Here is a 14,255-nt window from a genome sequence, read left to right as displayed (position 1 = left end):
CTCAGGTCTCTCTCTCTCTCTCTCTCTCTCTCTCTCTCTCTCTCTCTCTCTCTCTCTCTCTCTCTCTCTCTCTCTCTCTCTCTCTCTCTCTCTCTCTCTCCTTCCTACGTGCCATTCATACTTTCTTTTAATAAAACAAAATTATATCCTTGAAAATTCTTCAAAAAAAAAATTGTATTCGAGTACCCTTCGGCTAGAAAGTTTCTAAAATTGAAATTTAGTAAGGTTTCTATCCAATTGAAATATTGAAATGTTTGAATGAGGTTTCATACTTTCTTTTATTGAAACAAAATTATATCCTTGAAAATCCATCAAAAAAAAAAAGTATTCGAGTACCCTTCGGCTAGAAAGTTTCTGAAATTGAAATTTAGTAAGATTTCTGTCCAATTGAAATATTGAAATATTTGAATGAGATTTTTGGGTATTATCTCCGTAACCATGTATAGATCCTTCGGTTGTGATTTTTTTGTGGTTTGGTCCTTACCCTTGCATTAGAATAACTTAAAGGCAATGACTAAGAAAAGGAAGACAACACATATTGGCAATGGAGAAGAAAATTCACAGGTATCACTCTTTGGCATATCTACTGTCTTTCTTTTGAAAAATTCATTCGTAGTCAACTAACTCAACTAGAGTTTGATAGTGATTTAATTTTGTTTGGAGTTTGGTAGTGATTTAATTCGTAAGTTTTTCTTCTCTGTACATACTTTAGGCACAAATTGGAAAAGAGCTATCAAAAGGAACACTTGCGCAACATGCACGACGAGAGCGAGAATGAATTTTAAAGCAAAGTATTGCTCGACAATCGCACATTACGTGATATCCATGACAATCCTAAACCATTTGGGGGTATAACCGTAGTACTTGGTGGGGATTTTTGTCAAATTTTGCTAGTTGTACCCAAAGGAGTTCATGAGGAAATTGTTAATGCATCACTTAGGCGTTCTGATCTGTGGGATGATATATGTGTCTTGACATTAAATTTGAACATGCGATTGAATACAACAGATCCTGCAAATGCTGTTTTTGCAGATTTTTTGATGGAGGTAATATTGCATAATAATTTTGATTACTATTGAATCAGTTATTTTTTTAATGAATCAGTTATTCTTAGCATTTTTGTTTGATTATTGATTTATACTTCAATATTTTTTTAGGTTGGAACAAACCCTCGAGAAGTGGTGCAACTTCCATCGACAATAGGTAGATGTCAAAATCTAAATGAATTATTGTCGAGAGTTTATCCCCAATTGGATATGACAAATACATCAACCCCAACATTTTTAACTGAACACACGATTCTCTCTGCTCGGAATGATGACGTGAATGCAATGAATGGAACTGCACTAAATATTTTCTCAGGGAAATAGATACACTTATCTAGCTGCAGATAAAATGTCTGAGGATGACGGAATGGATAGAAGCATCAGTAACAGATATCCCAACGAGTATCTTAACTCATTAGATCCTACTGGGCTACCGCCTTTTAAGCTAGAGTTGAAAATGGGTTGTCCTATAATATTGTTAAGAAATATTGCCCCAAAGGATGGACTTTGTAATGGCACAAGGATGATGGTTGTCAGATGCGGCTCCCGTATTATTGAAGTTAAGATTTTAACAGGCAAAAAATTTGGCAAATTGGCCTTCATACCAAGAATATCTTTATCACCATCATCTTCAAATTTTCCTTTTCATATGACCAGCCGTCAATTTCCAGTTCGCTTGGCATATGCTATGACTATTAACAAATCACAAGGACAATAAGTGAAATTCGTTGGGGTTGATTTGCGCACACCTGTGTTTAGTCATGGGCAACTATATGTGGCATTATCAAGGTGCACGTCTTTTGACCGTATAACTGTCCTTCTCCCAGAAGAGGAAACAGATTCCACTATCAATATTGTTTACCCTGAAATTCTGCTGTAGTTGACATATCCTCTCTTAAACAAATGACTTGGCATACTAACTAGGCTTCTGTTGACATATCATTTTTTTTCTAGGTTTGGGATCGAGAAGCCTTGAAGCACAAAAGGATCAATAGTCTTCAAGATTTTTAGTCTTCACATGTTTTAATGTTTTCATTTTAGAAGTCTCATCGAGGCAGAGATTTTCCTTAATGTGTATCATTTTTTAGTTTCATCGGTGTTTTGGATAGTATTTTTTGATTTGATCAAGTTTTAAGCATTCAAGTTTGTTATATGTGTTTTAGTTGGTTCAATATTTAATTGCGTACGCTGAATGTTCAATCCGTGCCTTCAGGCACGGGTATACGCTAGTATACATATATATGTTGAGAAGATCAATGATATCCCAATATTCATGGAATAGATTGTATTGTATTTGCAGTAAAATCTTTAAATTTCGATTATATTTAGATTGCCTAAAATAGATTAGCACAATTGTAGAAAATCTCTTGTATAAAGTTACATACTCTGATTCTATAAAATATACAAGGCAAATATTTCTTTCTTATGTTACATGATACGAAACCCTAGCTCTCTGCCCTCTTTTTCTTCTGCCTTTTTTTTTCATCGTTTCCCATCATCATGGTGAACGAGCAATCTGCGAGTAGAGGCAAGTCCGATGCCGCCATTTTATCCACTATTCAGATCATCCTGGAATGGTGCTTGTTTCCAAGCCTCTCAATGGGGATAATTATTCTACCTGGTATAGAGCCATGACCATCTCTTTGAATGCCAAATTCAAGTTGGGTTTTGTAGATGGTACCATCACAGTGCCTCCTGCCAAGACCAAACCAGATGACTATGCATCGTGGAAAAGAAGCAACGATATGAACCTCTCCTGGATCCTCAATTCATCACTCACACCAGATCTTGCAGACAACGTCATATAATCAACCACTATACCCAGGAGGTATGGGAAGACCTTCGTCATCATTATTCTCAAAGCAATGCCCCTTGCATTTTCCAAATTGAGAGGGACATCGCACTCAAGGTCAGATGACTGTTGCAGACTACTACACAAGGCTGAAAGGATTATGGGACCTGGCTAATGGCATAATTAGTTAAATTGAGAAGTAATCAGAAAATTAACTGAAAGAAAACAGAACTCTACACTCTACAGAACTCACCAAATAATTCTCTCTCTCTCTCTCTCTCTCTCTCTCTCTCTCTCTCTCTCTCTCTCTCTCTCTCTCTCTCTCTCTCTCTGAGTTGTATGTTTTTGACACACAAGAAGAGGGGATTTATTTGCTCACTATGAGAGACCTGTTGAATAGAAGTTGACAGTTTGGGTTCATGTGACTCACCTAACAGGCTAACAGGCACTAGAATCTTTTAACATGGGCTTTTTCTCTTTCTTGACAAACATCAAATGAGGTTGCCAATTCTTTGAGATTTTTTGTTTTTGGTTTTTGGGACCAAAGTCACATAAACCAAGAGCCCCTGTCCCCATCTTACCCAATCCATCTCCTAGCCCAATCAATGCTTTCCGAATCTTCTTGCCAATCCTGTCATCATTGGGCACGTTTTTATTCGGAAGAAACATGTGGAGTTGGCTATTTTTGTTTTTTGAACATGGCTTTTGTTTGTCCACGATATTAATATTATTGCCAGAGACTATTTTCTGGCCTCTGGTACTGTATTATATAGTAGTCCGCGGACTAATTAGTTTTGTCCGAATTAGAAAAGGAAGGACTTTTTTTCCCCCCTAAAATGGTAGGAGATTTCATTGATACGAAATAAGTATACATCAAATAACCAAAGATGGTTATCTATCCCAAACAGAGACAATAACCAACAGGGTCTAGATTCACAAGTTTTAAACTCCAGAACTTCACAAATCAACACGGCAATCTCTTGATTATCAGCGAGTATCAACCTCCTAGATGAAAACAAGACGACATTAAGGATAGCTGGCAAGCCCTCGTGACCTTAGCGGGTACAGGAAGCATTCTGACAACCGGATCCCAAAACCAACAAACGAAACCCCAACAAAACCCACAAAATCAAACCAACACAGCTTTATTTTCACCAGGCCTGGGGAGACCAGAACCTGGGGAGGACGACACCGGACTAGGGGAAACCTAGTCGGGAAAAATACTCAAAGCAAGAAATCAGAGAGAAACACTCGCGGGGGGGGGGCGAAGAACAAAACAAAGGAAAATAAAACTTAGAACCATTATGTGACCATGATCACACATAGTATTGTCAACTCCATTTTCAGCTCTCCTCATTTGCTCTAAGATTGCGAGAATAGAAATCCCTGAAAAAACTTTCCATTCCAACCCTTTTGAACAGTGGAGGGTTTTGTGGGTTCAAAAGGGTGGGTGCTGGTCCAACCTCTGACTGGAAGTTTTGATTGAAAAACATGGCAACGGATATTCTCTCCTTCTCCGAATTCACAGTTGCCCTGTGCTCAACGCTCTTGTAGAGTCCATTGCTGAATATCTGCAATACAAGATGAAAATGGAAAGACCACTTAGAGAGTACACATAAACTTCGTAAAATGTTGCACTCGCCTGTCCCCAAATAAGAGTGTGGTATTTTATTTTGGATTGTCCCTTAATAGGTGTCCATTTTGAAAATTCAATGGCTAAAAATTTGTACAATTATGATTTTGTTCTTTAGAAAAGTTAATTTTAAAAAGTGGAGGCAAAAGTTGATATGAATGTGTAATAATTGTGTCTTCTTAATAAGTTGAAATTACGAAACTGAATACTTAAAACGGACAGAGGGAGAACTATTTTTACTCTATATACTACCTTGTTTGCCACAGTAATTAATTTCCACACTCCTTTCTATATACTCCCTCCCACAAAGTTGGTCCCCTACGAAACTATTTGTAATTTCCAAACTTGAAAACAAAGGCATCTCATCTCACCTCTAGGACATCTCCCACATTAACAACAAAGGCATCCCGGAGGACATTGACAGGAATCCAAATCCCATCTCTTTTAACTTGGAGTCCTTGGACGCCATTGATTTGGAGAATTATGGTGACGCCGGCGGCGTCGGTATGGGCCTTACGGCCCATCACCTTTTCCGGCTGTGGACATGGAGGGTAGTATGTCATTCTCACTGACTGCAACCCATCTTCAAACAACTCCTCCATTTCTCCCTTGCCTATATTTAGAGCCTTCCCAATCATCCCTAAAAGTGTCATGCCAAGCTTCTGCAACTCACAGATGTAAGACTCCAAGGCTTCCCTGCATGGAAAAACCAAAACAAGATTTTACACAAAAGCATGTATATATTCATCATATATATGATCAGTTGAACTCCAGTAGCTTGATTCCTTCTGCAAGCCCTATGAAATATGCACATATGGAGCTTCCACAACACACAGAGAGAGAGAGAGAGAGAGAGAGAGCACCTAAGTGATGAAGGGAGCTCTGGGATTAGGTGAGCCTTCCTTCTATGGATAGGGTTGGTGATCATGTAAAATCTATCTTCCCAGTCAACTGTTTGATTTTCATTCTTGAGTATGGTTTGTCCATACCCTTCAGCATCACCTTCCTTACACTTGTATATCATTTTCTCTTCCAAAGGGAGCTTGTAGAATTCTTGAATTTCATTTCTCAGTTTCTCCACCACTGAAGATTCAACTCCATGGTTCACCAACTGCATATTGACATCATCATCACCACATCAATAATTATGTTAAGCTATATACATCTCTTCCTTTCATGCACACACTCATCTTATTACATCTACAAATATACTTCAAGTATATAGAAGTGGTTCATACGTATACATTAATTGCCGTCGAGATTTTGGAGCCAATAATTCGATAACGAACATACTGTACTGATTGATAAAATCTTATACGTACATAACCGGTTCAAAGATACAAATACGTATCCTGACACTGATACACATGATACATATAAAACTTGATTCGGAAAATTAAGTATCAATACGTGGTGGAGGAAAAACCTGGAAGAAGCCCCATTCTTTGCATGCAAAGTGCAAATTCTCTAGTTCAAGATCTGTTTGGCCGAATACTAATCGATTCATATCGATAACAGGTATTGTTTGCAGGGAATCAGATCCATGGGAAGGAATTGAAGGTTCTTCTTCTTCAGAACGGATGTAGGGCTGTGGGATGGCAAGCATGGGCTCTTTGGCAAGCTCCTGAACACTCATCAGTGAACTACCTAAGCCCAATGCCTTTGGTGATTCCATTGCTTAGAAAGTTTGCCTAAGAGAAGCACATAGGTTAGGTATTTATAGAGGTAAAAGGCGTACACATTGTAACATTTTTTTTTCCGTATAGTAGTACTCTGTGTATAAGGAAAGAGATAAACTGATATTCACGGAGCCACTGCAAACAGACTGTTCACAAAATCGTGCGATCTCGACTATCCGTTTCGACTTTAGACGGTCGTCATTCACCTCCGTAAACAACTGTTCACGAAATCCTCCATTAAAAAAATTTTCTCACAAGGAAGAAACATCCAAAAAGAAAACAAAATTTAGGTGAGCGTATTAATGTAAGTTTTTAATTTGTGTAACTGTACACGCGTTTTTAGTACCTCGTAATCATCGGCAGCCCTAAAACAGAATCATCTCTGACACCTACGTGTTCCCAAACAACCCCTTAACATACAAACAGAGGAAATAGATGTCATTCAACTTCTGTTCCTAAGGCCTAAAAACCCACCAAAACCTATGTCGTTTTCTAAAACAGCCTTTTTGGCTTTGGCAAAAGAGATATATATTACACAGTACCATACTCATTTACACATTCCACACAGACTCATCACATCATTGGTGGGTTCACCAGAGTTGTCTAGTGCATGTGGGACCCATCACTCGTGTGATTATTGTGAGTATTTAAGTGATGTGTGTTTGGATGTGGTGCTAGAATATTATTGTTGGCAAAATCAAAAGTAACTTTTAACTAGTATTGATTCTGGAGTGATTATCATTCGGTGCCCTAGGACGCCCTAGGATATGGGGAAATGGGAGGGGTTGTAGTTCATCCGCCGCACTTTACCGTATAGTGCGGCCGATCCGACCGTCCATCTCGGCACGAACGGCTTGGATTTAATCCGAGTTTCTACAAATCCTAGCCGTCTATTGTTCAGATGAAAATCTAAATCGTTCATTGCTGAGATGGACAGCCAAATCGACCGCACTACACGTGTAGTGTAGGGGTGCACTACAGCACCCTGGGTCCAGGATTGTGTGCCTAAGAGAAGCACATAGGTTAGGTATTTACAGTAGTACTCTGTGTGTACAAGGAAACATCCAAAAAAGAAAACAAAAATTAGGTGAGCGTATTAATGTAAGTTTAATGAGAAATACTTATTTCCGGAGTAGCCGGAAATAACTTGTTTACGGCAGCAGTTTATCGCGATCGTCCAACACTTTTGGACGGTCCGGATTTTAATGAGGAAAAGTTTAACTCTTTCCTAGAAAAATTTCATAAACATCCAAACAGTCGCGATTGAGCACCATAAACTCTTGTTTACGGCTCCGAAAATAAAATTTTCTCTAGTTTAATTATGTAACTGTACACACGTTTGTATCTTTCACTGAATTAATTTTTTTCGTTTTGTGTGTTTTGTTCATCTTTTCTAAATTTTTGTTAGATTTGCGTGATTTTTTTTGAATTAATCATCCGTCTCCACGAGAAAAAAGTATCAAACAACTGTCTTTTGGAGTTTTAAGTGTCGTCTTATTTAAATTTTTTCAATATCGGTCTATATTTTTATATTTTTCTGATCTGTCTCATCGAAACAAACGATTAATCTTAAAAATTACGACGAAAAATTACAAAATATAAAAAAATATCAAAAAATAAGTTCCAAATTTATAAATTTAAAAAAATGCAGCCGTAGTCCTCGTAATCATCTGCACTGACATACGTATCGGATTCAAAGCCCTAAAACAAGAATCATCTCCAACACGTGTTCCCAAACAACGCCATAACAACAAACAGTGGAACCTAAACCCACCAGGCCTATGTCGTTTTCTAAAATAGCCTTTTTGGCTTTGGCAAAAGAGATATGCTTAGCTAGCACCACACCCATTTAATTACACACTCACATTCATTACATTAATCACATAAGTGGTGAGTTTCGCACATTCCAGAATCGTCTAGTGCGTGCGGGACCATCACGCATGTTAGTGTGGGCGTGTTAGTGATGTGTATTTGGGTGTGGTTGCAGAAATTATTGTTGGCAAAATTTGAAGTAACTTTAAACTAATATTGATTCTGAAGTGATTGTCATGGGATGGGCTTCCCGCGACTGCCTTCGGCCGGCCGACTTCTTGTCGCCAGTTTGGGCTTGGGGGAGAGTGTCTAGGTGGTGCTCGGTGGTGTTGTTTGGTCTCGGCGAACGCAGTGATGACAGGAGGCTGATTCGGTAGGTCGGTCTTCGGTGGTCGGCAAGTAGGGCAGCTGGGTTTCTTTTTTTGTTTGGTTTCGGTGCGGTCTTCTTCGTGTCTATCCAGCGGGCTGTCTTCCTTACCGCGTTGTTTGGGCCCGGGCTAATCGGGGCTCAGGTGGTGCTCAGATGGTGGTGGCTGTTCCAGCGCTTCCTTACCGCCATTGTTTGGGCCTGGGCTAATCGGGGCTCGGGTGGTGCTCAGATGGTGGTGGCTGTTTCGGCGGAGTTTTCATGGTTGGCTTCTTGATATTCTCGAGCTTAGCTCTCGGATGGACATATGATTATTCTTAGCTTTGTAGCTCAGTTGGATCTCGGGTTAGGGATATGATGCCAATATTCCTTGCTCTTGTTAATCTTTGTAACAATTTCAGAAATTAATAAAAAAAAATTGCCTTTCAAAAAAAAAAAACATATGCCTAATTTGCTCAACGAAATATCCCTCCGAAATCAGGTTTACGTACACCAATATGAGTCACAACTCACAGTAGCTATATAATTGCGTAGCAGAAAGGGATTTGATCAATCAGAGAAATTTTTGGGTGCAGAGAAGGTACCACGTGGCAGTACCTTACCGGCACCCAAAAACTTCTCGATCAATTAGGGGAGAACAATAGTGATCCCGAACAGAATCTACACGCAGTCTCCTCAGCATACAAGCCACAAGCCAATACTGCAATACACTCTGTATACTATATTTTTACATGAAAAAACATCAGACAGTCGGCATCACTGATGAGCAAATTACAAGCTGGGGCTCAATGCCTATTGCTTCGATTCTACTTGGTCCAACCCAATAGCTTCTATATTCAAGCCACTAGGCCCAGACATCCGGTTATTTATAAAAAAGAAAAGCACTAGCAATATTTTACATGAAAAAAGCAGACCAGCATTTTGTTTCTGTTTTATTTTTAGACAAGCACAGCAAATAGCTAGTAGCCATCAAATACTAGTGTTGTCTACTCCATTTTCAGCTCTCTTCATTTGCTCCAAGAACGATTTCCTGTTGAGCTTACGAGAAAAGAAATCCTTGACATATTTTTCCATTCCAACCCTTTTGAACAGTGGCGGGTTTTGTAGGTTCAAAAGGGTGGCGGGTTTATTTTTTCATGAAATCAAGGTATGACTTACCATTGAGTTTCCGCGCAAAGAATTCCTTGAAGTACTCCTCAATGGGCATTCGGCGAAAGACTGCAGGATTGTCTGGTCCAATGAGGCTATGCGCAGGGCCTAATTCTGAGTCCAAATTGGAGCTGTAAAATGTAGCAATGGAGAGCCTTTCTTTGGTTGAGTTCACCGTTGCTCTATGCTCAATGCTCCGGTACACACCATTGCTCACAATCTGTAACAACAAATGACAACTATAAGTAGCCAAACAGGGTGTGTCCAAAAGCGTCCAACTATAAGTAGCCTTTCTTCGGTTATATGGTCGTGTTGATCCAATATCAGAAAGTACTGGGATCATTTGTGCCTTTCAAGAAACTGCAACCAATTCAAAATTTCATTGGCCCTCTGAGTGTGGAAGCAACAAGTGACATTCGGTATCAAGCCAAAACCGGAAGTCCTCTTTTTTGAAGCCCTTTAAACCTTTCTCGAACTGTTACTTATCCTAAAATATGAGTTTTGGTGTTGGCTTAGGAGTAATAGAACTGTCACATGAATTGCAACGGACAGAGAAATATGCGAACTCTCGAATGGAAGAGGTAAGAAATCCACTTTGCTGCCCAGTATGAGTGTACCACCACCTCTAAGTGCACACCAGTTTACTTGTACATATTTCGTATAGTCGAAAGGTATCGATTTCGTAGAAGTTGAGCAGTAAATTGGAATGTACTAAGGTTCATTCTTCCAAGGATCATCAATAGAATATTATTGTGTGATATCGTCAATATAGTACTAACAGTTATCCTAATATGACTACTTTGGCGACTAGATCGACAAGTTATATATTCAAATGTAGCTGCATTGAGGTTCACTATGAATCCTGAGATACTTAATTGAGAGATTCATGGGCACTGGAAGTCCCAATAAGAGCAACTCCTTGTCCTTGGTGACGGGGATACATACGAAATTAAAACAAAATGCAACGAGAACTTTATGATGTGAAAGCTCTTGGGACAATATGCCAGTATGCAGTAAATTAAAAGACCAAAAATACCTCCATGATGTCACCAACGTTGACTACAAAACTGTTTCGCAACGGTTTAACAGGTACCCATTTCCCTTCTTTTCGGATCTGGAGGCCGTTGATGTCGTTGAGCTGATAGAGAATGGTTAAAGCAACTGCGTCAGAGTGCGGGCTGAAGCCGATGGCCATGTCTGGCTCAGGGCATGGAGGATAATAGTTCATTCTCATGGACTGCACCCCATCACTGAATAGCTCGCTCATCTCTTCACTGTCCATCTTTAGAGCTTTAGCCATTTGACCTAGGATGGTCATGGCTAGCCTTCTCACTTCCACAGAGTATGATTCCAATGTTTCTCTGCATTTAATATCAAAACCAAAATCATGTCATCCCTCCCTCTCCTTTCGCACATGAGACTCACTCTCCACCTCCCCCGAGATTCCATACAACTTGCGAGATATATAATTCACGTTGCGTTTGAAGACTAACTAACTACACAGTTATGTATAAACTTCCTGCACATATATGATGCAGCCAAACACAGTTGCAAGATTAATATGGAAAACACAGCAAAAGAGTACACAGGTGGCCCGAGATAATCACAAGGCCCACTAAGACCCAACTGGCCAATTCAGAGGCAATTTTAGCTAAGAGCTATTGAGCTGAGAAAAATTCAAGAGACACTGCTCTTGAAGAGACCATCAAGATTAACTCAACTGTCGACACTTGAACCGGTTTAATTTCTAAAATCCTTTGTTTTTTACCACATTTTAGGCATGATTTTTCTTTCTGGTCATATTTTGCCTTGTAGATAATCATTTTATGTTGTCCTTACTCAATAATCTATTTACTTCCAACTTTTGGGTTTTCTGCGTGAATCAACTAACTTATGAATGCCTTAATTTTCTGTATTCTTTGCGAATCAATGGGTTTAAAGAAGGATTTTGCATCTAGCATTTGCTCTAAAATTAATGGATTCAAAACCGTTGTTTCATGTCTTTTCTCTGCACGCTTTCGCTACATGAAAAGGCATGCGAAGACTAAATCTACAAAACCAAGAAGAGAGAGAGAGAGACCTGAGGTTTGGAGGTAGAAGTTCAAAAAGTTGAGTCCTCCTCAGACTTGATGGAAGAGTGGTAATGTAGAACATGTCAGACCAATCAAGCTTCTGCTCCTCTGATACCACAAAGAGCTGCCCAAAACCTTCATGGTTGTCTGGCTGTTGCCACAACTTCTTCTTCTCTTCCAACGGAAGTTTGAAAAAATCTACGATGTCCCTCTTGAATTCCTCTAGCAGTTTAATACTCACTCCATGATTTATAACCTGATTTAGCAAAGAAATATTGAGGCAAACAAGATAAAAGACAACTAAGAGAAATATTGAACCTTTGATATAGGCACCTTCATTGCCGGCAATATCCCTTGAACGGAAAGGAAAGATTCAAGAGAAAGCTTAACTTAGGAATCAAAGAACTCCCTAACTACCCGTTCTATGACAGGGTGGACAAAGGGAGTGGCGGCCGGATCACCCTGTAAACCACAATATCATCCAACCACCACCAATTCAAGAGATAATCGTACTTGAATCATATAAAGTGAAGAAAGTGGCCGCTGACTTTGTCAAGCCAAATGGCATGACTAGAAACTCGAATGCCCCGTATCGAGGTTTTCTGCTCATTGCCTTGCTTAGTTTGCAAAACTCATGTTGTCCTCAAATACGTAAGAATTACAGTTTACTTTTTCAAAATCCAAATAATTTGGCAATATTCTCTCGAAGATGTAAGTAACTTCGTGTTGGGCACCTCGTATGTGAAATCGTTGCGTTCACCACTGATTCTTATTGTAGTTCTACATTATGTATCGAAATGTAAACAAGAGCTGTCTTCTTCCATCGCATTTGCAGAGTAATAGGTTCACCATTCGTTTATTGCCTTACAATTTTCTAGCATATTAATTCTCTCTCTCTCTCTCTCTCTCTCTCTCTCTCTCTCTCTCTCTCTCTCTCTCTCTCTCTCTCTCTAACATAGCTAAATCAGAGTAACTAGTCAAAGTGTTATGAATACTACAATCACAATTGTTTACCCAAAAACAAAAGAGCAATTGTTTCTAAAATCTTAGAAAGCTGATACTCCAGTGTACATCTTGACAGAATGAAAACTGACAGAATTCATTAAAAATTGACTCCAAACACCCAAAAGAAGAAAATGAAAACTGCAAAATTGAATTAGGGGCGGCCAACCACCCCTTACCAAACGGGGTCAGCTCACCTCCTTACTATTATCCAACCAAATTCATCCAAACTCTCATTATGAGTTCAAAACAACAATCTGAACCGTTCATCTTGTACGTATAGCTAATAACAAAATGTGGGGAAAAAACACCAGATTGACCGGTCATCGATAAGTAAATTAACAAATTGTATAAAAACTCGTGTTTTTTCACATATGTTTTTCGTTGTTCTTAGCTGGAAGTACAAGATGAATAGTTCCGATCATTGTTTTGGCCCTATGGGTCCTGTCAGAACCCAAAAAATTTAAGTTTGGATGGGTTTGGTGGGATTGGGTACGAGGTGAGCAGAATCCTTGGTCCTTTGCCAAATCCAACTTCACCTTATCAAGGAAAGGCACATATACCTCCGACCAAAAAAAAAGAAAGGGACTGAATTTCGGATGTACCCAAAAGAACACAGGGACATAACAGTTTTAAATAGCAATAGCGGACTGTGTCACAGAGCATCAAATCATACATAGCGGAAATTGGGTGCAGCAGTCATGAATTTTTTGAAATTTGAAATCGTTTTTGGCAGTAGCAGGCAGAAAATCAGATATAAAGCAATACGTAAAGGGAACCAGCCCATACTGGGTTGTGGATTTTGGGCAGCCAATATAGCAGGGTATAGCGGTACCAGAGGTCTGAAAAGCCGCTACGGAGCGGTCCGGTTTTTAAAACTATGGGACACAGACAGACTAAGATGGTGTTTGGCAACATGAATAACGAAGCGAATAGTAGTAGTAATAAAACTGGACCTGGAAGAAACCCCATTCTTTACAAGCACAATGTAGCCTCTCCAATTCGTAATCCCTGTGGTCACCGGAAACCAGGCTTTGAAGATCAATCACCGGCACCGATTGGAGCGACGAATCGTCCGACGAGACGATGTCGTGCACGTACCGGGGTGGGAGTTTGTCGATGGGCTGTTCGGCCAGTTGTTGAACACTGGGTACTATTATAGATTTCCCAAAGTTGACTACTTCAGGTTGGGATTCCATGCCTGGGGGAATTGGAATTGGAATTGGAATTGAAACTGAGAGATTGGAGTTGGAATTGGGTATCCAGTTATTCCCAGAGGAATAACGGGTGGTGCGATGTCTTTCAAGAAGACAAAACGAAATTGTTGAACCTGGATTCCTTTTACAATCTATGGGTGGCTATGGTTGGAAGTTGGAACTAGTGGAGAACAAGGAGTTGTTCGGACAAAATATTAAGCCTGGCTTATTAGCTTAAAGCCAAGGTCGGCACACAGGCAAGGAAATGATGTTGACAGGCTTTTTGATAGTTTTGACTTCTCATACCAACAAAATTACTATAATGCCTTTACATAATAATTGCAATACAATTGAATGTTTCTATTTTCCAAACAAAGGGAAACCCACCTGTTGAATTTCGGCTCGATTTTGGAGTTTGCGGCTTGGTTAGTCCAGACCAAGATCTTGGTGATCCATATCAGTGCTTGTTACGCTTTTCTGCAGCAATCTGTTATTTTGGCCCGCGAT

At 39.6% G+C, this 14,255-nt stretch overlaps 4 protein-coding genes across 4 annotated transcripts in view; 1 reads left to right on the top strand and 3 right to left on the bottom strand.

Moving 5' to 3' along the window:
• LOC131312378 (protein SRG1-like) overlaps positions 1–3,196 on the bottom strand; it is a 43,946-nt gene extending 40,750 nt beyond the window's left edge. The window contains exon 1 of the mRNA XM_058340081.1: positions 3,142–3,196. The gene's annotated coding sequence lies outside the window, so the exon portion shown is untranslated. The remainder of the gene's footprint in view (positions 1–3,141) is intronic.
• Positions 545–1,764, top strand: LOC131314087 (uncharacterized). Its single transcript, XM_058342580.1, has 5 exons — positions 545–564; positions 713–768; positions 862–1,046; positions 1,158–1,238; positions 1,363–1,764. Exons 1-5 carry the CDS (start codon positions 545–547, stop codon positions 1,762–1,764), a joined length of 744 nt encoding a protein of 247 aa, XP_058198563.1.
• Positions 3,197–3,794: 598 nt separating the features above from the next.
• Positions 3,795–6,348, bottom strand: LOC131312382 (oxoglutarate-dependent flavonoid 7-O-demethylase 1-like). The gene is made up of 4 exons (XM_058340085.1): positions 5,898–6,348; positions 5,335–5,582; positions 4,843–5,167; positions 3,795–4,409 (listed from the first exon to the last, which is right to left on the bottom strand). Exons 1-4 carry the CDS (start codon positions 6,144–6,146, stop codon positions 4,182–4,184), a joined length of 1,050 nt encoding a protein of 349 aa, XP_058196068.1. The 5' UTR covers positions 6,147–6,348; the 3' UTR covers positions 3,795–4,181.
• Positions 6,349–9,027: 2,679 nt separating this feature from the next.
• LOC131312372 (protein SRG1-like) lies at positions 9,028–14,001 on the bottom strand. The gene is made up of 4 exons (XM_058340073.1): positions 13,509–14,001; positions 11,559–11,806; positions 10,515–10,839; positions 9,028–9,698 (listed from the first exon to the last, which is right to left on the bottom strand). The coding sequence occupies exons 1-4, from the start codon at positions 13,749–13,751 to the stop codon at positions 9,456–9,458; spliced, it is 1,059 nt and encodes a 352-aa protein (XP_058196056.1). The 5' UTR covers positions 13,752–14,001; the 3' UTR covers positions 9,028–9,455.
• Between the last annotated feature and the right edge of the window lie 254 nt (positions 14,002–14,255).

This window comes from Rhododendron vialii, chromosome 13a (genome assembly GCF_030253575.1).
Source record: "Rhododendron vialii isolate Sample 1 chromosome 13a, ASM3025357v1".
Lineage (NCBI taxonomy): Eukaryota > Viridiplantae > Streptophyta > Magnoliopsida > Ericales > Ericaceae > Rhododendron > Rhododendron vialii.
This window is presented reverse-complemented; position numbering and strand designations above follow the sequence as displayed.

Excerpts from the sequence above, each read along its gene's own strand:
- LOC131312372 (XM_058340073.1), bottom strand. The coding sequence starts at position 13,751 with ATGGAATCCCAACCTGAAGTAGTCAACTTTGGGAAATCTATAATAGTA. Across the intron at positions 11,807-13,508 it reads AAGAATGGGGTTTCTTCCAG|GTTATAAATCATGGAGTGAG; the intron begins GTCCAGTTTTAT and ends TTGCTAAATCAG. Across the intron at positions 9,699-10,514 it reads ACGTTGGTGACATCATGGAG|ATTGTGAGCAATGGTGTGTA; the intron begins GTATTTTTGGTC and ends TTGTTGTTACAG.
- LOC131314087 (XM_058342580.1), top strand. The coding sequence starts at position 545 with ATGGAGAAGAAAATTCACAG. Across the intron at positions 1,047-1,157 it reads TTGCAGATTTTTTGATGGAG|GTTGGAACAAACCCTCGAGA; the intron begins GTAATATTGCAT and ends ATATTTTTTTAG. Across the intron at positions 1,239-1,362 it reads TAAATGAATTATTGTCGAGA|GGAAATAGATACACTTATCT; the intron begins GTTTATCCCCAA and ends ATATTTTCTCAG.
- LOC131312382 (XM_058340085.1), bottom strand. The coding sequence starts at position 6,146 with ATGGAATCACCAAAGGCATTGGGCTTAGGTAGTTCACTGATGAGTGTT. Across the intron at positions 5,583-5,897 it reads AAGAATGGGGCTTCTTCCAG|TTGGTGAACCATGGAGTTGA; the intron begins GTTTTTCCTCCA and ends GTCAATATGCAG. Across the intron at positions 4,410-4,842 it reads ATGTGGGAGATGTCCTAGAG|ATATTCAGCAATGGACTCTA; the intron begins GTGAGATGAGAT and ends CTTGTATTGCAG.